The sequence below is a fragment of the Chionomys nivalis genome, chromosome 15 (genome assembly GCF_950005125.1).
Source record: "Chionomys nivalis chromosome 15, mChiNiv1.1, whole genome shotgun sequence".
Classification (NCBI taxonomy): domain Eukaryota; kingdom Metazoa; phylum Chordata; class Mammalia; order Rodentia; family Cricetidae; genus Chionomys; species Chionomys nivalis.
In genome coordinates, this window is record NC_080100.1 from 37,935,211 (window position 1) to 37,959,463 (window position 24,253).

A 24,253-nucleotide genomic window follows, 5' to 3' on the forward strand; every position below is an offset into this window, starting at 1 on the left:
GGTACAATCCTGCTCCACTATAGAATCTGCACGGTCTAGGAGTATTTCAAAACCCTCCACTCCACGCACGGGAACCTACTGTGACAGCTAGATAGTAACCCAACAGGCTCCGCCACACTGATTTCTGCCTGCCACTGTCCTCCATTCCTGATGGAGGGCCTACGAAGAGGAAGTGCTCCTGTTTTCCAAGGCAAGTCCTCCTCCTGTCCAGGGACACAGCCTACTTAAACCTCCTCTCCGCTCACACACTGTGACCCTTCTTGTACACGCCACTGGTTAGGAACTTCAGCCTGAATTTACTAACAGTTTACTATGTCCCCCAAAGTACTGAACCACTTTCTCACATCCAAAGGTCACTTAGTTCCAGCCAATTATCAGCAAGAACTTAAATTAAAAGATCAACTCAAAGAACCCTTCTAATTCCAGTCCAACACTGAACCTATAAGAAAGGCTTTTAAATTGGTCTTGAGTCAAATATGAGAACACATCCCTGTCAGCTGAGGCAAGAATATCTCGAGTTCCTGAACTACATAGTAAAACCTTGCCACAAATAAACAAATAAAATCAGTCTGACGATTGTGGCCCACCACAGGCACTATGGGTAATATGACTGCCTTATTACAAAAAGAAATAAAAATAAAAAAAATAAAGGTATGTTTTTGTTTGTTGGTTTGGTTTTGGCCCTGATTTGTAAGCCACCTCAGAGGATAAGGTAGCTTTAAAAGAAAAGAAAAAAAAAAAAAACTTTCACAATTAAAAATAATAATAAATCATAATAAAGACTATCCCAGTCAACCTAACTTATTGAGACCATTGTGAAAAGGTAATACAGAACCCTAAACATGGGGCTGAGAATGTAGCTCAGTTTCTAGAGTACTTGACTAGCACTCACAAGGCCCTAGGTTCGGTGGCCAGTACCACCTGAATCATTACCACATGGTAACTCATGCCCATGACCGTAGCATTCAAAAGAGGAGGCAGGAGGTGAACCTCCATGCCCAGTTTGAGCTGCATAAAACCCTAACTTAAAAACAGAAAAGAAGAAACCTAAATGCAATCAGACCTAAAACTTGTCTCGGGCACTTCCTTAGCTTAAACATTCTCATGTGTCTGGAGTCTCTCTAGAGACAAGGGACGGTGGGAGGCACTTACCATCCTGGCAACTAGACTCTGTGTGCACTGTGCTGTCTTCTACCCTAGACACTCGTCTTTCTATGACATTTTAATAACCCAAACACTGAGTAAATGGTACTGATAGAAAACAGATAAATGTAGTGAGGGTGTAGACTCCACTGAGTCTTAGGAAAAGAGAGACGTATGTGCCAATGTGAGGTCCGAGCAGCACAGGACCATGGACTTACTTGACCTGTCATCCAGGATGACGACGCCCTGCTTGCTGACACTGTACACGTTATGGATGATGAACTTAGAGTTGACAAGTTTGGTGTTTAGAACTTCTTCCAGGGAATCCAGGCCAAGGACTTTCTGTAAACTAAAATGATAAATAATTTATTCTTAAAATAATTTTCAAAGTTTCAAAGTTTGTTTCAGTAGTGCTAAACACTGAGCAATACAAAAGGTTCTCTTCCCCCACCCCCACCATGTGTATGTGCATGTGTGGTGTATGTTTACATGTGAGCCAGCACTCATGCATGCTCATGTCCAGGTCAGAGAAGGGTGCCTCATGTCTTCTCTGTAGCCCTCCCCTGTTTTATGAGGCCGGTCTCACCGAAGCTGAAGCTCGCTGTTTTGGCTAGCTGGCCAGAGAGCTCCAGGAATCCACCTATCTCTACCCCACAGTGCTGCGGTTACAGGCACGGGCAGGCGTGTCAGTCTCTACACGGGCGCTGGAGATTTGAACCAAGGTCCCGCTGCTTTCACTGCAAGCACTCTTATCCACTGAGCATGCCCTCATCACCTCAAAAGATAAATCTTTAGGGTGCACTGCCTTCATTTACTGCCCCCAAACTTTCTAGACAGTGGGTTAGGAATGGAATATTTTTTAAATAACCTAGAATATCCTTTTCCAACAGCATACTTCCTTAATTATTTAATTACACAACAACCTGAATTCCAAGACACTAATTTTTAAAAACTTTAAGTTGTAAATGGTAGGACATACATGCAATCCCAGCACTCCAAAGCCTGAGTAGAATGATAGAGAATTCAAGTCAACAAAGCAACAGAAAAAGAATTCAAAGTCATATTTTAACTATTACATATTTAAAAATAGAAAATTCTCAAAATTCAATTAAATATTATATGTAAACAGCATAAGTAGAGATTATTCAAAGTTGAGATTTTTAAACATAATTTCAGAAAACTAAAAATGCAGAGAGTAGGAAAGAGATAAAGTAGAAAGAAGACCCCACAATTTCCCAAACGTCAAGCGCACATACTAGGATAGCGTCATGGACTTCCAGATCTCCTCCACGTTGGCCTCGGTCAGCTGCCTTCGGTGGACCAGACGGCAAGCCGGCACCTCTCCAATAGCAATGCTGTGCCGCTTGAACCACATCTCAGAATTCTAATGTGGGGGGAGAGGAAGGAGGGACAAAAGGGGGAGGGATAGAAAGAATGAGAATAAATTTTTCAATATAAAATGCTACAGTTTATGAGAAATGCCTCTTAGTCACCTATTTGTAACTTGACTGAAAATATGGTTAGAATTATAATCCTTCTTTGTATGGACCTCGGAGAAAGAATGAATGACTCTCAAGATCAGGTCCTGTTACGACGAATGGCAAAAAAGCTAAGGCACTAAACCACTACTATTTCCTGTGGGAGCTCCAACTAACCTGTGAAATAAATTTTTATAAATTCAAAATTAAGTGCAGAAATGCTTGTCTTGATGTACATTGTCCCAACTGAGTAATCATTTACATATATATATATATATATATATATATATATATATATATATATATACATATATATCTTCTAGAATTCTCTTTAATAAGCAAATATCAGATACATATATAATATTGGAAAGCAATCCAATCCTAAACTGCTAAGGGCAGAAAAGCAAGCAGCCTGCAAGGATGGTTCAGGATGACTAAGACCCAGGGAATGACACCCTTCTGGAGACAGGTGATGGCTCAGACAGCTCTCCACACCCGTGATCCTAGCAGCTCATGCCCCAGTCAGTCTATCAGTCTATTCAATCACAGGGAAGAATTTTGACCAGCGAGAGGCAAAATATGGTAGAAAACATTCACAATGGGTCTCTAAAATATATTTTTGTAAATATACTGCTACAAAAAAAAATCTTACTAATTTGGAAAAAAGCAAGAAAGTTATTTTTTGTTTGTTTGTTGTTGTTGTTTTTAAAGGAGAAAGAGTGGGGTAGATGGGGTGTTCAGGTGCCCATGGAAGCCAGCAGCACTGAATTTATAATGGTTGCTGCCAATAAACATGGGTGCTGGGAACCAAACTGTCATTACTCTGCAAGATCAGGAAGTGCTCTTAACAGAGCTGCTACGCTGTCTCTCCAGCTCTTGCCTTTAATTGGAAAGAATAACCAAATTACAATGAAATTCAAAAGCCAGATGGATGTGTGAATTTTTAAATGTCTAAACCAAGTGTTTGGGCTTGAAGGTAGACAATTACATTTTCCCTGCAAATCCATTTCCAAACGCACCCTAAAAAGTACTCCTGAATATATACATGTTTATCTGTGTAATATCTGCAAAGGCAGTGTTTGGGACATGATATGTTAAAAAGCTGGAAAAACATACCTAGCAATGAAGGGTTGAACAAATAAAATATATCACCTTATATTAGGCATGACGCAGGCACTAACATAAAAAAAATGGGTATACCGTGCTATTTCACATGAAGAGCATGAGGTAGAAGATGACCCAGGCTGACCTTGTTGTGTTAAAACACACATGCAACCAATGGGTACAGGATAAAAACCCTAGCGGGGGTAATTCTCCATAGATAGCACAGAGATATCTGTGTGATATCTCTGATCACCTTTCTCCGAAATAAATAAATCACAGAAGCTATACTTGACCACTGCTGAGAATTTTGCTGCAGAACCCTGCTCTTTGCATTTTACAGGCTAAACCAGCTGACTCTCACAGTGTCCTCCCTCACAGGGGACCAGCATCCAAGCTCACTGGTCAGAACTCTTCCACAGAAGCACAAAGGCCAGCAGAGGAAAACAGGCTCAAACACCCATCACACAGCTGAGACCTGAATGCTGCAGCCTGGCTGCAGACCCAGAAAGCACAGCAAATAACTGTTTACTGTGTTTTGTTATTGTGTTTTATTGCGCATACTGATTGGACAAGTGACAGGACAGGACAAAGCGGGGCTGGGATATAGTCTGGAGACAGATGCCTGCCCGGCACGAACAGGCCACCGAGCTGGATTCTCAGCATTGTCTCCTCTCCCACAGCGACCACCGCCACCCCAAAAAGAAAAAGTTCTGACAACAGTTTCCCTCTGTAAGCCCAGACTGGCCTGGAACTCAGCAGGTAGCCTAGGTTGGCTTTAGCTCAAGATCTTGCCTAAGCCTTCAGGCGTGCACCGCCACATCTACCCTCAAACTCTTTTTAGAAAGATAAGTCATTTATTTACTGGTTAACCTCATTCTAAAATTGTGTCATGGTCCCTGAGCCAAAAAAAAAAACAAAAAAAACAAACAAAAAAAAACTCTACCACTCTTGGCACTCTTGGTTTGGGTAGTGTCCAGGAGGCAGGGGGCAAGCTGTGGTAGAACCCATAACAAGCAAGGAGCTTCTAGCCTTGCATGTCATGTCAGGGGGAGAAGATACCAGAAAAGACAGACCAGAGTGTATCAGAAGAGAAGTATGTATGTATGCAGACAGCTGAAGAAGAGTTCAGAGAAGTGGACAGCTCTGGGGTGCTGGCACACTTCGGGGCTCCCGGAAGCATTTCAGTTGAGCACAGCAAGTACGTCACTGGTGCAGGACTCTGAATAGGGTTGACACAGGCCAATAAACCCTGGACTTCCCCGGAGCACAGAGGAGAAAGGGGAACTCATGTCGAGGGGTCTATAAAACATGGTCTCTGAGCGACAGCCCTCATTAGAGGGTTCTGTTAGGTGTTTAAACAGACACCTTAAGTTTCCGTATGAACTTTTTCTCGACTAGGAACTAACAGCTATTGGGCAGTCCTCGAGGAGCCAGCACCCCGCAGTCTCCATTCCACCGTCTAACACTGTATCATCTGCTTTACTGTCCTTCTCTCTCTAGACTGCGTGCGGAGACCGTGTCGCACGGCACTGAATATATATGTATCGCACACTTGCTATGCACAGACGCTCTCAATAATTTTTTTTAATAAGTAAACGAGGGATTTCCAAATACTGTCTCCCCTCTAAGTTCCAGGGTCTCTGTCTCCATCCACCTGATAGGCACTCCTATTTCCCATAAACCACCATTACTGTCAAACTCATACCAAAGTCAGCACCACCCTCGACAAGTCTGCAAGCCCCGGGGGTCCCTGCTTCTGTCGCTGCTGTCATCTTTGCCTTGATCATCTTTGATAAGCCTGAGCTCCTTGATTATCCTCCCCAAGCGGAGACATCACAGAATTTCTTTGCGGGGGACGGGGGCTGTTTTTTCTTTTAATTGGGTTGTCTAAAAATGGCTTCATCACATCTTTACAAACAAAACTGTCTGAATGTCTAGTCTTATAAGACCTGATTAACCTAAATCAATAAGGTCAGTAAATTTCTTCCATAACTGACATATCAAAGATTCTCTGCATTTTATTTTTTAGCATCATCTCAATCTTGGCAGTCTTGTTAGCACAAAGGATATTTTAAGAAAAAAATATGGAGGAGAAAAAAAGAGGCTGTGTGTTTCACAATATGCTGTCTTTAGAGACCAGAAGAAGCCAGGTTTGTTCATACGCTGTGCTGGGAATGGGGTCACTCCACAGGACAGTCTCCCAGCTCATGCTCCTGAGACAATAATTAAGACAGCCTTCAGGAGAAGACAGGAAAGGGAGTTAGCAGAATCTGCTCTGACTGAACATATGAAAGCAGGCACCACAGGCTCTATCAAATGTCAGGAGTAAGAGTGAAAACCAGGTGAAAGCCCCGTGAAATGGCCTCAGCCCTGGCAGGTGGGGAGTGATTTCACAGCGCCTCCCGAACAGTTCAAACACGACCCAGAAGAGTACACTAGACACGCAGGTAACTCACTAGGTGATCCCTCGTGGATTGAAATCATGACTATTGTTTTAATTAATTCATTCATTGACAGTTCACACATGTGTGCAATACATTGTGGTCACACTCATTCCTCATCCCCTCTTGTCTCCTCACCCCTTCCCACACCAGGTCCCCATGTCCCTTTCATCTCTTTATTTTGTTGTTGTTTTTGCTGTGTGACTCACTGGGTTTACCCAGGACCCAGTGTGTGGGCACGGGTGGGGAGTTATCCACCAGAGTGGATATAGCACCAATGGCAACCCCATGGACCCAGTGACTTCCTCTTCCCAGTAGCCAGCGAATGCAATACTGTGCCCGCTGTCTTTACCGCAGCCCTTACCATCACAATCGGCCTCACGGGAATGTTCTCTTGTGAAGTGCCAGGTGGGGGATCATTCCATTCTGGAAATTTGATGACATCTCTTTGATGCAGGGGCTTCTTTGGATATGGCTTCAGGGGTGAGGAAGGAGGAAACCTAAATCCAAGAAGAAATGCTCTCTATTATTGCAGACAGTAGGAGACAGGTAGTTCAGCACTCAGGGAAGTGATGAGCCCATTCTTGATTAAATTATCAAACGTGTAATAGCATTATCAACAATGACTTTTAAGATATTCATTCATTATGCCCGCCCACCAAATAATATTTATAGAGAAAGGGTATAAAATATGAGACATTTTTTATAATAAGCCTGTTTGAACCTGTGGCATTGTGCACATTACACAGCCCTCTGCCACCGCTACACCCTTAGTTCACCATCAGTCAGTCTCACTGAGACAGGTACTGGCTACAGGGTCCGGACAGACCCGGCATTCACAGCCCTCCAGCTCCCACCTCTGGAAAGCAGGGATCACAGTGTAGACAGCTGTGGCTGGCTTCTCGTTTGATTTCTTTTTCTCTCCCTTTATCTTTAAGATGAGGTCTCACTCCAGTACTCAGGCTTGAACTCCTGGCGTAGGCAACCCCTCTGCTTGTGGTGCCAGAACGGCAGTATCAAGCGTGTGTCACCTCACCAGATCTAAAGGTGCTCTTAATGGAACGGGAGGCCCTTGGTTTCACCCAGCTTGAAATCTTTGCCTCCTGGCTCTAATGCTAAATTTTACAGACGGGGAAATCCTCAGTGGGCAGGGCCGAGGGGCAGCACACTGACTGGCATTCATTGACTCCTTCACTGGCTGGCTGGCAGTGCTGGGTTTCCCACAGCAGACAGGCACCCCACCACCTAGCTAGACCCCAGCTCTGGGTGCACTTTTATAAATACTTCTCAGAAAGACTAACTCCTCTTCCCTGGAATATCCAACATGTCACACAGGGATTGAAATACCAACCAAGAAATCCATCTTCAGGGAGGTAAAAACAGTCTGGAATGTTTCTGCTTTCTCCACATGGCCCCTCTTCCTGGATCTCCTGACTATCAGGGCCATTCCACCTTGAACATAAGAACTCTCTCCTGAAAATGGATTGCACCGCACCAAAAAAGAACTTATGCTAGGGGCTGGAGAGATGGCTCCATGATTAGGAGCATTGCCTGTTCTTCCAAAGTTCCTGGGTTCAATTCCCAGCAACCACATGGTGGCTCACAACATCTGTAATGAGGTCTGGTGCCCTCTTCTAACCTTCAGGTATACACGCAGACAGAATATTGCATACATAATAAAGAAATATTTTTTTAAAAAAAAAGAACTTATGCTAAATATGTCTTTTCTCCTAAGACGTTCCTCTATACATTTTTTAGAACAGGATACGGTGAAATATATCAGTAGGATGGATGTGTGGCTCAGGGGCAGTTCTTGCCCAGCATGTGGGAAGCTTTGGCATTTGGGATATTCAATCCCAGCACTGCAATAAAGGATAGGGGAGCATCTCAAAAGCAATGCAAGAAATCAGGAAGTTGTTAACTTTTGATTTTAAGATTCAGGCCCAAATAAAGGCTTAAAACCTTCCCCAGAGAAATCAGAGAGATGGCACCGTGGCTAAGAGCATGTCTGTTTTAGACGACCCAAGTTCCATTCCCTGCATCCATATCAGGCAGCTCACAACCACCTGCCACTCCAGTGCCAAAGTATCTGATGCCCTCTTCTAGCCTCCATGAGCACTGCACTCACACACATACACAGAGACACACATATACACACATATATTTAATTTTTCCCTGTGATATCTATAGGAAAAGTAAGTCAGATCATTAAACATTTTAGTCTTAAAAAAATGTTTAATTGAAAATTTCATACATGTACACAAATGGATTTTATCTGCCCTCCACTTCACTCAGCTAATCTACCACCCAGCTCTTCCCAGCTTATCTTTTTAAATATTCCACCAAGTCAAATTTGTACCTTCCACATCCTCATGAGTATGAGGCCATCCTTGGTACATTGTCACTACCAGGGGCCACACCCTTAAAGAAAAGTGATTCTTCCTCCCCTAGGTGACATTGGCTGTCAATAGCTAAGAGTGCACAAGCCCCGCCCCAACACAGAGACACATGTACACGCACACACTGGAATGTGACAGGCTTGATCTGTGCAGACAGCCACGACTGCTGTGAGCTCCTAAGTCACATCCAGAAGATGTGTTTGGCCCTGGTCCTCGCTACCTCTAGCTCTCACCATCTTCCCAGCCCTGTCTTCTGCAACGTTCCTGGAGCTTTAGGGACAACAGGTGTGATGCAGATGCTCACGGCCCAAACTTCCATGCACACATAGTCTCACGCTTGGACCGATCGTGAGTTTCTGAGCTGTGAGTGTCTCATTCTAAGGCACACACTGAATCAAAGAGTTCTAAAAGTGCCAACGTCTTCAAAGAACACTTCGCTCATGGTGAGTCAGGAGACATGATGGTAACAAGAGCACTACAGGAACCTCTTCACAACCGTCACAGGAGACTTCAAAAGAGCCGAGGAGAGAAAAGCTCGACTCCACATCCTCTGAAAAGAACATCCAATAGCCGCACTGCATTTTAAGTCAGTCTGAATCAGAAGAAAAACCAGGTCTGGAAATCATCAGTTCAGTTAGATTAACTGAAACCACCACCAGTAGATTTATGTGGCAATCAGATTATTAAAGTAGTGACAGAATCCCAAATATAAAATAAATGAAAACATTAAGCCAGCCAAGGATACTTGAGTCTGTATATTAAGGCCTTCTCTGCTGGGCGGTGGTAGCGCACACCTTTAATCCCAGCACTCAGAAAGCAGAGACAGGTGGAGCTCTGTGAGTTCAAGGCCAGCCTGGTCCACAGACTGAGTTCCAGGACAGCCAGGGCTACACAGAGAAACCCTGCCTTGAACTAACTCCCCCCCCCTCCAAAAAAAGAAAGAAAGAAAAAGGCTGTTTCATAACAGTCCATCTAACATCTAACTCTCCTCTCCTCCTCTTCTCCCTCCCCTCAACCTTCTCTTCTTTTTTTAGACAGACCCTTGCTACGGCCCAGGCAAGCCTTGAACTACAGATAATCCTTGCTTCAGCCTTCCACCGTGCTGAAATGACAGACGCACCACACCTAGGTCCACTCTGATTCCTTAAAACCAACAGTCACAACAAAACCTCCTTCCAACCCAAGCTTATCATGTGGGCATGCGCCCTCCCACAGACTCACCTGTGTATATAACCCGAGTTCCTAAACCACGCACCTCGCAGCTCATTCTCCACTATGGTAGGAAAACTGGGAACCTGGGTTCAGACTTGGCTCTCTCACGCGCTGCCTGTACGTCCTTCAGAAGGGAAAACCTCCTTAAATAGTAACTTAGTGATGTGTCGCACGATCTATACACTCCCCTTCTGCTTTGGAAACTTTATCCTTGTATCTCCACTGAGAAAGAAATATCTCAAAGTACAAAGCAGAATTTCTTATGTGCAGACTATCTCCTCACCCTACCTGGTGATGAGATCTCTGCCACCAGTGACACCTGGCAGCTAGGTATCTTATTTCCTAGGCAGATTGGCGACCTAGCCCGAGGGGGTAAAAAAATGTACAAGGGCTCCCTCTGGCGGTGACTACTGGAGGTAACTTCTGGAGACAAGAAGTTACCAGTTTAATCCTAGCATTTGACTCCTGCGGTCTGGGGCTAGACACCTTATTAGTTGATCTGCTTCAAACTTCACTTGGATGAAATAGAAATATTTCCCAAACAGGAAAGCATTTTTTTAAAAAGCTCCACAACTAACTGGCTCAAAGCACAACACACCTTAAAGATTTATAAGCTACTAAGTAGGTGTGTGAGCATGCCCTCAGGAGTCTGAGCAGCCTGGGAGCACAAAGCCTGTCTCCAAAACAAACACCGTAAGTGAACAGTAGCTCACAGAGACATACAATTTGTACAGAGAAGAGAAGACCCTGGAGTGTTCACCTCCCCTCCCCAACACTCAAGCAGGACAAAGGAAGGGAACAAAGATTCTAAGGGCCTGAAGTCAGGAAGACCAAACCAGCACGATGAAAGGGGAAGGAGCTCACAAGGCCCCATCCCTAGGTGAAAGCTATGGGCAGCTGAAGGTGGCAGGCAGGAAGAGTCCAATTCCTCCAGGGGTGCGAGCCTCTCCTCTCACGGGCTGGTCCTGTAACCCACCTGAAACACCAACCGGACTCAATGAGTTGTTGCTTTTTATTTCTTTATAAAGGAAGAGAATATGAAGTTTGGAGAGGACAGGTGGTGTGGGAAGTGGATATGATCCAAAAACTTTGTATGCACTTGTGAAATTCTTAAAGAATTGATATATAAAATTCAACTTAAAAATAAAAACTAAGTAAACAAAAGCAATTTTTGAAAAGAAAAAAACTGCAGGTCCTTTATTAAATGCTACTGAAAGACATTAAAGAAAAAGTGAACTAAGGAATACCTCAGTGAGAAGGATCCAAAGCAATAAAATATGACGGCGAAATCACATTGCAGAGTTCAGGGGTGAACACCTTTGGACTGTCACTGTCTTTGGAAGGGTGGCAGTCTGCTGTAGAGATGCAGTGTCACTTTTCCTACATGGACCACAGTGGCCTTGTCTTATTTACTGAACAGACCACGCATTCCCAGTGTGCACTGTCTACTCTGTCATTACCCGTGTTTTCAAACTTGAGGATGTGACTTGGATTCACTTTGTTTAGTCCCATGTCTCCCAGCTTGGGACGGACCTTTGTAGGGGATATTTGTCAGTGTCTTGGAGAAATACCTGGTCTTTCCCCAAGACTGAGCCCATCATGAAGTTGCCCAGGGCCCCAGCAGTAACAAGAACTCAGTATTTACCGACGCAGATTGTCACAAGTAACAAGACACTCCTGTCACTTGGGAAATCCCGGGACTGAAGATGTAGTCAATACTCCATCATAGGCTTCAGGAGTCACAAGGGACTATGTCACAGAGGACTTCTAAGTAGCCCAAGACAGAGCAGAAGCTGAGTGAAAGAAGTCTAAGACTGTGACTCCATCTCACGGAGCACGTCACAACAGGATTCCGAGGGAAGCGCAAGCTTCTTAAGACAGGAACAGCAGCGGAACTACCACCCGTGTGTGCAGCTGAAAGGAGAACTGAAAATCAAATCCGCCTCAACTCTTCGAAATGAAATGAGTTGTCATGACTTTCGACCTTCAGGGCACTGGAAGTGTCTGAGCCGCTGCAGACGTTGGCTATTTCTTACACAAAGAATGACTTAGAGGGGCTGGAGAGATGGCTCAGAGGTTAAGAACATTGCCTGCTCTTCCAAAGGTCCTGAGTTCAATTCCCAGCAACCACATGGTGGCTCACAACCATCTGCAATGGGGTCTGGTGCCCTCTTCTGGCCTGCAGACATACACGCAGACAGAATATTGTATACATAATAAATAAATAAATAAATAAATAAATAAATAAATAAATAAATGACTTAGAATGTTGAGCAAAGAATCGAGCTGAGAACCCCACGGAACTCTGGGGAGTGGCAGAAATGGCAGATGTATGTCAGACTGCGTATCAGTAGATGTCGTGACATAACGGGATGAGACAGTTGTCTCATTGGGAGGGTACGGGTCCTTGAAAATGAGAGGAAACTGTTGCAGCCAGAGGCAAACTCTGACAGATTATATTTTCCAAGGATGGCCACAACATAGCTCCCATCCATATGCTCTTCCCATCCTATCCCATATGCTCCTTTTATCCCATATGCTCTTCCCATCCCATTCCATATGCTCTTCCTACCCAATATGTGACTGCGTTTCCATTGACAGGAGCTTTCTCTACCTGACCCCAATGAGTGGGCTGACAAGGAGAACATAACAAGCAGTTTCCAGGCACAGATCTTGGGGGCCCGTCAGCATTCTCTTCGACTACTGGTAATACTTGCACTTGGGAGACCGATGCGTGGGACACAATCTCTCCTAAGCCACCTACCATGGAAATATGGAGACTCCCCTACCCCTGGATATTGCACAAAGCACATACCACAAGAGAGAAGGAAACCTCTGTAGAGAAGAACTGGTCCACGTGCAACAAAGGCACCATAGTTGTGAGAAGGGACAGGAGTCATTGCATTGAGTCTCTCTTGGTGAGTAGCAGCTTGCTCACTGATTTCCTTCTGAGTTCTTCACCAAAAACCAAAGAAAGGAAGAGAGAGAGAGAGAGAGAGAGAGAGAGAGAGAGAGAGAGAGCACGCGCTTAATCTGGTCTTGTGGTACATTATAATTCCAGTCCTAGAGAATCTAAAGCAGGAGAACAAAGAGTTCAAGACCAGCCTGGACTACAATAATGAATTCTAGGATACCTTGGGCTTATAAGCCTTTCTCAAAAATAACATAGATTGCTGGGCAAAGGAGGTGGCATGCCTTTAATTCCAGCACTTGGGAGGCAGAGGCAGGCCTCTGTGGGTTGAAGGCCAGCCCAGTCTACTAAAGGAGTTCCAGGAAAACCAGGACTGTTAAACAGAGAAACCCTGTCTTAAAAACAAACAGACAAAAAAAAAAAGTAGCTTAAATTTAAAAATATAGTTACTTTAAGCCAGTGAAGTTTGGTGACACTGTTTCTCAGCCACAGACAATCAGAACATTGCCTGATTCACACCATGAATTCAAGAATGGTTTGTGTCTTCTGTTATGATCACTTATTTTAACAGCAAAAAATCTTTTATTTACTCAAAATAAAAACTAGGCTAAGGGAACTGCTCATTGAGTAAAAAAAACTACTAGCTACGTAAGTATGAGGACCTGAGTTCAAATCCCCAGCACCTATGCAAAAAGTAGGGTATGACTGTGAGTTCCTGTAAGCCTAGAACAAGAAGGTAGAGAAAGGCAGCTCCTCAGGGCTTACTGGCCAGCCTAATCAAAGGCATGATTAAGTTCAGTGGTTAGACACCTGATACACAACGTGCACACGTGCACACACACGCACACATACACCCATGCATACACAAATATCACAGCAAATATGAGATTTAAGATAATATATTAAAAAATAACACTCAGACTCCAGGTGATGAAGACTTTTTAAGCCATTTCTTTCTTGGGGTTGTGGTGCAGGCCACAGCATGCACAGGACCAAGACAATGGGGGTTAGTTCCTTTCCTCTATATCTATGTCGTGGGGACTGAACTCAGGTGGCCAAGCTTGATAGCAGTGAATTCCAAGCTAGTCAGAGATACAAGGTGAGACCCTGCCTCAAAAAAACAAAAAATAAATATAATAAAATTATTAAGTTTTCTATTCATCAGGATGCCATAAAACAAGGCCAAGAGGTTTTGTGATAGAGCACATGCTTGTCTCACATGTGCAAGAGTCCTGGACTGGACTATAAAAAGTAACAGGAAGAATGGAAGGAAGGGGGAAAGACAGAAGAGGGAAGGGGAAGGGATGGTACAGGAGGGGAGGGCAGAGCAGGGCAGAGCACAGCACAGCAGAGCACAGCAGGGCACTAACAGACAAAACCAAAGGCTGAAGGTGTAGCTAGGTGGCAGGCTGCTTTCCTGGCATACACAAGGCCGTTTCTCAGCACCGCGAAAGGGAGAATGAGAGACCACTACCATCTCTATAACTGATAAAAAATTAATTGACAAAATATCCTATATTGACTACTTAGAATCTACTAGAAGGAAAAGTTCTACAGAGATGTAAAAATGTGAAAGAAACAAGTATTTCCAGATGGGGATGGGGATAATGAGCACGCATAAAAAGACTCAGCCTCATCTGTCACCAGCATAATGCCAAATACCATCACAGCGTGACAGCTCTTCAGGCACACCAGGGGGGCAATGCATAAATCAATCCTTATCAGATATTTTCTACCAGTGGAATAAAAACGAGCATTATGTATGCTGGAAGAGGATCTGTCAGTACCAGCAAGTTGAATATACCCAAACCCTCTAAATGCAATGAACTCCGGGATAATGCTGGGTACCCTAAAATAACACTGGCTGGGCAGATGAAGACAGCTCAGTGGAAGCAACCCACATCTCTACTGCCGGGGGACAGGCTGTGGAATGCTGGTATGACAGGGTACAAACAGCCAACTGTAATCACACACATCAATATGAACAGATCTAAAAAACTACCACAAACAAAAGACTATACTCTGGTACATTTTATATAAAGTCAAGGACAGAGAAAATACTTCAGAAACAAAGACAATTGGTTGTTAGGAGCTGGGGAAAAGGCTCAGTGGTCAATGGCACTTGTTGCTCTTGCAGAGAACCCAGGTTTAATTCCCAGCATTGACGGCGTAGCTCATAACCATCTTCACCTCCTGTTCTATGGGATCCAGTGCCTTCTTCTCCCTACACAAGCACCAAACACGCACATGATATACATGGGCAAAATTCTCCTACGCATAAAATAAGTGTTTAAAAATAATACTGAATTGTTTAAAGAGTACATGGATAAAAAATTGAAGAAAAATATAGTAAACCAGAAGCAGTGGAATCATCCGTACCTATGTCCAAACCCTGGCGAGCTATTAGGTGATGAACACTGTGGGCAAAGAGGGCCCTACTCCCTTACCAGTACACACACTGTTCAACAACTACAGCTGATCGCCTCCAGCATGGGAGGTCCCTCACACTAAGAGAACATTCCAAAGACCATGGCTCCCTCTGCTGGGTAAAGTGTTTCTTTCAGAAACTGTAAATGATAAATTTCAGAACTGTAAAGTCATATTAACGCCACATGTGTATACCAAAGACATTAAGAGCAGCAAAGTGATCAGCCTCCCTGACTAGCCAACAAAGCAACCCTGGTCTCTTAGCGCCCCCTCCGTCACCAAATAATAGCTGAAAATGCCCTCTAACACAATACAAACAACTACTATCCTCAGCATACTTATTTGAAAAAAATTAAATTTAGTATTTAATCAAAAGCACAATAAGACATCTAAGTCATAAGGAAAACACTCTTTCTAAGTCTTTGAGGGCTAAGAAGATGGTTCCCTAGGTAAGAGCAGTTGTTGGTCTTCTAGAATACCAGAGTTCAGCTCCCAGCAGCTACGTTAAGCAGCTCACAACCACCAGTTTCAAATGATCTACACCTCTCTTCTGGCCTCTGTGTGTGCAAGTGCGCGTGTGCGCAAACACACATACACACACACACACACCACATCACAAATAAAAAATATAACCTTTAACAAATCTTCTGTTTCTTTGCCTCAGGCTTTTAGACTAACAAAACAAAACTCAACATCAACCAAAACCTGCCAGAGAGTAATTACCATGAGCTCTGGTCTTTTCAGGGCTGCTGTTTCCCAGAAATCCATGAGTTAGACAAATGTTCAACAATTCTAAGGCTTTAACTGTGCCCTATAAAGCCTCTCAGCACACGCAGTAGTATGGTGTGTGTGTCATAAATATCATACACAAATACTGAAAATTTGCTAATTATATTTCATAAAACTGCTTGAAGCTGTGTCAGGAACATATAACTGTATACAGTAACATCAAAAAACACGAACGACCTAAAATCTAATGAAACATATTCAAAATTGAAATAATTTAAAACAGTAGAACAACAGACAGACATCAAACAGAAAGATGTCTATACTCTGTTTATGACTTGGAAGATTCAATTTTGTTGAGAAGTTAAATCCCAAATGGATCTACTGAATTCCACCAGAAATTCCATTCAAAAACCCCAGGAGGAATTGTTATAAACACATTGACTCTAAAACCAATGTGGAAAGACAAAGGACCTAGACCAGGAATAAGATCTGGAAAAGCACAAAGATGGAGCACTGGAGCACTGCACGAAACTGACCTCCGGGGCTGTCAAAAAGCTAAGTGATCAGGGCAGCACTGCACGGGGGCCACACAGGCAGGGCCTACAGCAATGAACCATCTGAGAACTAAGGGATCACTATGGGAATGGCTGTCCCTTAGATTACAAACCAAAAATCAAAGGATGCTCTCCTTTGATTGACCTTGCTCTCCATCCCTCCTAAGAGGGGAGTGGCCGTCACCACCACTCTGGATTCAGCAGGTAGTATTCCTGACCCCAAAGGGATAAACTCTTGCTAGGGTACCGAATGGGGACACTCTGGACTGCTCCTGTGGCCAGGGAGCAGAGGGCGAGAAGAATGACACCACAGCAAGGGTAAGTGGTTCTGACCAGAAGGAAGGATGACTGTGCTCGCACAGTGGAGGCAGAAGGAACAGCTAGAGCAGCGATGTCTGCATGGCACCCTTGCTACCTCCTTGTCCCATTGCAATTGTGGATGGGACAGTACAGAAAGACTAAGCTTGAGAAGTGCAAGATGATCAAGGGGGGTGCAGACCCTCGGGAATGACATTCTGGGTCACTCTGCCAGGTACAGCACTCTAAGCCTGCAAGGTGATTACAGAGGAGAGAGAACTCACGGTGGAAAAGAAGGCAGGGGAGAAGCAGCAGCTGACTAACTGTGGGGACCGGAGCTGTGGTCTTCCTAGTAATTCCCATCCTCTTGATCTCCCCTTAGGGAGAATGTCCCACAAACATGCATGGAGAAGTGGTTCTTTGCAGCACACGAAACAGCCTGTGCTCACCACAGAGGTCATCTATCTCTCTCTTCAGGCCAACAACCCCCAGCCGCTGTACCATCCCTGTTTTCTACAAGATGCTTCTGGCCCATCATGGGGCACACAGAATAACAGAATCAGTCCATTCCTTCCGGAAGAGGCAGGGCTTCAGCAGCACTCTGCGTGAGAACTCCCCAGGAGCCTGGGAAAGGCTCTCTGGTCCTGGGTTCCTGCAGTTCCTTCCTTCTCAGGTGAGACTTGCATCACCATGTGCTGCTCACTTCATTATCTCCTGTATCCCTCTGGGTACTCCCTATCCACAGCACTAAAGATCACTGCCTCAGCTAGGGTTTCTATTGCTGTGAAGAGACACCATGACCACAGCAACACCTATAAAGAAAAACATTAATTGGGGTAACTTACAGGCTCAGAGGTTCAGTTCATCATCAGGACAGGGAGCATGGCAGGCAAGCAGATGCCATGCTGGAGTAGTAGCTAAGAGTCCTACATCTTGTGGCAACAGGAAGTCAACTGAGACACTAGAGGGTATCCTGAGCTCAGGAAACCTCAAAGCCCGCCTCTACAGTGACATACTTCCTCCAACAAGGCCACACCCATGCTAACAAAGCCATATTCCCTAGCAGTGCCACTCCCAATGAGAATATGGCAGCCAATTACATTCAAACTGCCACAATCATGCATATCTGGTACTATCTTGCCACCTCCTTCTCTACTCCAAAGTCCTAAAGGATCCTGTATTTGCATTCATTCGATAAAACTGCACATGGATGCAAGAAATACAAGTACCTGCTATACACGAGACACAAGGGGGTAAACCTCGGTCTAACAGCTATGCCTGCACGTCAAACTCCATCATTTGCTTTATAAATAAAGTCTTTCTGACACACTCTTTACATACTATTTATAGCGGCTTTTGACAGAAAGCAGGCGAATCGGGCTGTGCCAGAGACTGCAAGACAAGCCATCTCCTATCCAGCCACATATAAAACAAGGCTGCCAGCCCCTGGTCTAGTGAACAGACGTAACGCTGTTTCCTCGGGAGTTACACAGACAAGGAACAGACAGGCCTACCTTGTCCCCACTGCGTTGCCAACAACAAGCACATTCAGTCTGAATATTATAGCGGCAGGAGAACCATCAATCCCTACTCCTAGGTGTGGGCCAAGACCAAATGTTGGCATTCCTAGTTTGTAGATGAGGCCACAGGGCCGCGGAGTATACGCAGTTTACTCAGAGATGCATGGGTGGGAGACTGTAAATATCTGGGTTTGGAGCCCAGCCCTGCCGTACTCCACACCCTCTGTTACAACCCTCCCATCGCTGAGCTCATGTTATACTCCACTCCCCTCACATGGTGTGGGAAAGCGACAGCCAGCGTTACTAGAAAAAGGGGGTGTAGTGAGAACTGCTGGCTTACAGTAAGGCTGGGAGCTCAGTCTTCATTGACTAACCTTCGGACTTCTTTCTCAATGGGTACTAGGTCCTTGTTGGAATGATGGGGACACCCAGATAAAAAAGAAAATTCTATCACACTCTTATCTCCCAGCACTCCCTTGTAATGACACCCAACTTGTTTATTGGTTTCCTCCACAGGCAGACACCTGCTACTAATAAAGATTCAACTGAGTGCCACCTTGAAAGCAAACTTCTCTGAGGGACTTCGCAGAGATAACCTTCCTACAGTCCTGAAGTCATGTCCTATCAGAGGCTTCAGAAGAGATCCAGGGTTCATCCATTTGCAGAAAGGGGTACCCATTTTCTCTGCTCTGCACCACCGTGGATACAGTAGGTGTGGCAAGTGCTTGAGAAAGGATAAGAAGAAACAGGACAGAGAGAGCAAAGCAGCATATGTAAGGATATAATTAACAGAGACACCCCCCCCAAAAAAAAAACCACAAAATGATAACAAAAGAGTTCAATACTGGGTCAGCAAGACAGCAAGTAAAAGCACTTTTCACCAAGGCAGATGATCTGAGGTTGATCCCAAGGCCCCACATGGCAGAAGGACAGAATCAACTCTCATGAGTGGCCCTCAGGCCTCCACACATGCGCTGTGATACACTCCTGGCACTGCGTAAAGAAATAAAACTAAAACTTAGAATACAGCTCAGAACCTAACTTTAAAATATCTTTTCAAGTCTTATGCACACACACAAAATACTAGCCCCTCATATCAGAGCATAAGTTTCAATCAAGCAATTGATAAAAGGCTGATGTGAGTGGCATAAATACACTTACGTCAACTGTGCTTCCTGAGGCTCACATGACACATCTGCCTGGCGTCACTCATTCCTAGCTTACCAGTCTGCCAACTCCACACGCAGAATGGTGTGTCTGCTCTGCCTTTCAGGAACTTCTGTTCTCTGTTAATCCTAAAGTACGCTTTCCTGAGAAAGACTAACCCCATGTCTCTATCCCGTTGTTTCTGTGTCAATAACAGCTGGGATGTGCTCCTGTGCAATCTCCCTCCAGGTCGAGAGAGCTCTCTGCCGTCTAACAGGGCGGAGCACTTGTGAACCACACTGCTCCCAAGAGACTTCTGAATTCTGGTTCCATTCTCTACTGAAGCTAGTGGAGAAAGAAAGGAAGGAAGGAAGGAAGGAAGGAAGGAAGGAAGGAAGGAAGGAAGGAAGGAAGGAAGGAAGGAAGGAAGGAAGGAAGGAGAAAGAAAGAAAGAAAGAAAGAAAGAAAGAAAGAAAGAAAGAAAGAAAGAAAGAAAGAAAGAAAGAGTAGCTATAGAGAAATAGAGAAAACTAGCTAAGGAGCACAGAAAATAGCAATTTTAAGGATAAACAGGTAGCAGTCACATGGCTAAAGCAAATACAGAGGGAAAGGATAAAGAAACCTACCAGAGAGTGTGGAACACAGAAATATTTCAGGGTCAGGATAGAGAAAACAACTCACAGGTTTGAAATTAGCAAGAATTAATCACCAACACACCTTAGACAGGACTTTACAAAACTGTGTTGACAATCAGGCTTCGCCTGGTTTGACTAGAACAGCGTATTTCAACATCCCATTGGCATGTCTACCAACATCCGGGCAGCTTCCACATCACAAGATGGCAGTGATTGGCTGTAACTGCAGAATTGCGCTGATTTAATAGTTCCGTGTATAATTCTCAGCCCAGGGTTCAACTGGTGAAGCTCCCATCCTTGGCAGATCTTTCCCTGTGCCTCGGGGCTTTCAGAGAACACCAAGGATCCCTCCTGCCTCAGAATGTTGCACAACAGTCTGAGTCAGTGCTTTGCTCTCAGATGGTCTACACACAATCTTCTAGGCCGAAAAAGCTGCCCCAACTTAACGTGCTCTGCAGTCATTGCTTGTTCCATCAGTATACATTCTTGCAGCTGCAAACACCAGAAACCAATCTTGGCAAAGTTAACTAGAAATGAATATGAAAATATCAAATAGGGCACAAACCAGCAGAGACCTAGAGAACAGAAGGAACAAGAATGAGGCAGAGACAAAAACAGAGGGCCAGGTGGCAAACACAGCTAGAACCACATTTGAGACCAAGCCCTAGGAATAGGTGAGTCCCAAAGCCAGCACTGGCACTATGTCCCTGTACACCATTGTTCCTACCGACTATCGCCTCTGTCTAAATCTGCATGAAGATTTAGTCCTGGGTGCAAACACCTAAACAGCCAGAACGGCCATGTGCCTGTGTCTTCATTGCCATGAGGGATGAGGAGGGTGGGCTCAATCACCTAGGCTTTCACTCTAATGGTCTCCTTCCCACCAAGACCACAAAAGAGGAACTCCCACAAATAGAAAAGTTGAGCATGATTAGCAACAAAAAAAGCTAAAAGCTCCATATAAATATTAGCATATGTATGTTTAAATTTTTCACCAATATTCCAGAACTCCAACCTGGCTGTTAATTACAGACCTTTATGAGATCATATATATGAGATATATATGTATGTATGTGTGCTAATTACTGACCTTTATGAGATCATATATGTGTATGTATACACATTTACACATATGCACATAATACATACAAATATACATATATACAAATGCATTATATATATATAGCTAGAGAGGTGGAGAGATCCTGGACATTTACCCACTTCTTAATGCTCCATACTTCTTGAGATACTAACTAGGTGCAAAGTTCTAAATACCCTGAAATACTGAAGATGTTTATGAAGAACTGAAAACTATTATGGATTCTTAACCGGCTCTAAAAAGACTAAGATTATAGTCTAAGCCTCAATAAGAAAATGTTAAACACCAATAAAAATTCTAAATAAGATGGCTAATCAGGTAAAGGCCTCCAAGCCTGACTACCTGAATTCAATATCAAGGACCCAAGGAGTGGAAGGAGAGAGATGACTCCTACAAGGTGTTCTCTGGCCTACACACACGCATGCACGGACACACACACAACACACGGACACACGCACACTGTTACTATATTAACAGTTGTACACCACAGGCTTCCTTCCTGCTCAAAGCCCTTGCCTTGGCTGCTTTCTTACATAACAAATGTCTACTCTAGGGGCTAGAGAGATGGCTCAGTGGTTTAGGGCACTTGTTGTTCCTGCAGAGGACCCAGGTTCAATTCTCAACACCTACACTTGGGCTCATAACCATCTATAACTCCAGTCCCAGGGGATCTGACACCCCGGTGCACATACACACATGCAGGCGAAACACTCATACATACAAGATAAAATAAATAAATCTTTTTTAAAAAGGCCTATTCCATAGCTATAAACCTAATAAATTCTACCAAATTCACACCTATGACATCCTAAGACTAGCCATATTTATAAATTCCACCAAATTTTCCCCTGTGATGTCCTAAGACTAGCCATGTTTATAAATTCCACCAAATTCACCCTGTGATGTCCTAAGACTAGCCATGTTTGTCTCCTCCCAGTTGTCACATGAAAGCATGAAGACTTGGGCCCCATCCCAACAGCACCAGAAAAAAAAAAAAAACAAGAGGAAGGAATGATGGACCTCATTAACCCGTGATTCGCTATTCGAGAAAACTAACGCCTAGGAAGGCAAGAGCACGCCTGCTCATCACTGGGGTGGAGAGAAGATGAACAACCGTGGTACAGTCTAGGGGTCTGGATCAAGTTCATCTTATCTGCCAGTTAAAGGATGGAAAAGAGGTGGAGAAATCTCAAACACTGCCAACAGGAGCAGACAAGATCAGCAGTTGAAGAAAGGTGTCTATTGGAGTGAACACACACACACACACACCAGAAACACGGAGAAAAAGACCTTCTCTCAAAGCAGGAGGGTGGGGAGTAGTCTCAGGAAGCCTAAAAAACCCAGTCTCTTCTCAGGGGGTGGGGTTTTTAAAGTCCCTGATTTAGGGCTGGTCCTTTTGAGGAAAGAAGGGATGTGTGATTGGCCCTCAGCTGTTATGTAACTCGTTCTGAGCCAGCTTTGAACTTGCTCAGCCAGTCCATCAGCAGCAGGCCTCCCGGTGAGAGAAAAAAGCCTTCAAGGTCTTTGTTTAAAGCTGTCAGAGTCTGTCTCAACTGGGGAGAGTGAGGAAGAAACCTGTCATCTTGGAAATTTGCCACCTTTGTTACCTAACCATGGCCCTCTCCCTATCTGTCTGCCTCCCAGAGTCTGTATAACATCAGACCCTAGATGGTACAGCTGGATAGAAGGAGTCACTTGGAACAGTTCTAATAGCGCAATACAGTAACTGCGTCACAACGTCAACTGAGTTTTTCTATATAGCTAGCAGAGGGGATTTTTAATGTCCAACACGAAAAATGAGACATTCCCAAGGTGACCCGAGAGTCTGTGAATGGAATCTGCTCATAAAGCACATATTCTTGTGTGGAAAGGCCACACCACACCCGGAAAAGATGTAATTAGTGGGTCAACTTAAGACGAGCATATATCTAAAACAAAAAAACATCAACAGACACAAACTATTCTCTGATTAATGTGCTGCTTCTCGTTTTAAAACTAGTGTTGCCAAAACTGAAAACGGGTCATATGTGCCAATAAAGAAACCTCTAGCAAAGAGTATCAGGTGTGAGTCTGAACTAATTTCTCAGAGAGAGAGAGAGAGAGAGAGAGAGAGAGAGAGAGAGAGAGAGAGAGAAAGCATTCCTTATACTTTTAATACTCCCAAACTCAACTGACCAACTTGACATTGGATATTTTCCTTCTACTTGCTTAAGAAATGAAAATAAGTCCCTGCGCCTCCTGGTCGCTGCATTCCACTGGTCTCAGCACCTTGACACTTAAACTTAGCGCCTGAAACTTGACCCTTATGGACTTGGTGAAATGAGAAACGGGAGAATAATAAAATCACATATATGCATTTTGTGCTCTCCTACTGAAAAAAAGATGACCACTAGAGGGAGTAAAGAGTCCATCCATTGTGGGAGCTGAAACAGTTCCCTTCAAAGGATTTACAACATAATCTAAGAATTTGCAGGAATGTTTCACAGGGTGACAAAAAAATGACTCAGGGGTCATACATTTTAAAACATCTGCTCAAGTTTCTGTCAACAGAGATACCAATGAGATTTTTCAAATCTACAGCTTATTGGCCTACTGAAAAGCTGATTTGGGGGTTGGGGGTAATATGATCCTATCAACTTTAACACACAATCACATTTGTATAGCCTTCATTTCTATCAAGAAAGAGGTTTCATTACTTCCCCAAACACTCTCTTTCCTTCACCTTATGGTCAACACCCTTCCCCAATCTGACAGCCTTCCATTGTGTAGATGAACTGTGTTGTCCAGCCAAGCATGGGACGGTTAGGTTGTTTCCAGTTACTGCTAATTATTAACAGAGCCGCTACAAACACAAGTTTTCCTTTTGTACACTAAATTTTCATTGCTGTAGGGAAATACCCAAAAGGAATGCTGAGTGAGGTCCTCTATATTAACTCTATATGAAACTGCCAACAGGTTCTCCAAAGTGACTGCCGACCTAGGATTCCCACCAACGACAGAGGTCTCAACCTCTGCACCCCAGCAGCACTTGACGTTGGTGGTGGCATTTTTATTTTAGCCACTTAGTAGTTGCTGCTTTACTTTGCATCTCCATAAGGCTTACTATGTTAGACACCTTTGAGGGCTAGCTGTCATCTGCATATTTTGAAGTATCTGCT

General features: G+C 44.1%; 1 protein-coding gene across 1 annotated transcript in view; it reads right to left on the minus strand.

The window, feature by feature from the left end:
- Positions 1-24,253, minus strand: part of Depdc1b (DEP domain containing 1B) — a 64,836-nt gene that overhangs the window by 22,356 nt on the left and 18,227 nt on the right. Inside the window, exons 3-5 of the mRNA XM_057789814.1 lie at positions 6,531-6,666; positions 2,400-2,527; positions 1,362-1,492 (exon numbers count right to left, since the gene is read on the minus strand). Coding sequence (XP_057645797.1) covers positions 1,362-1,492; positions 2,400-2,527; positions 6,531-6,666 — 395 coding nt within the window. The remainder of the gene's footprint in view (positions 1-1,361; positions 1,493-2,399; positions 2,528-6,530; positions 6,667-24,253) is intronic.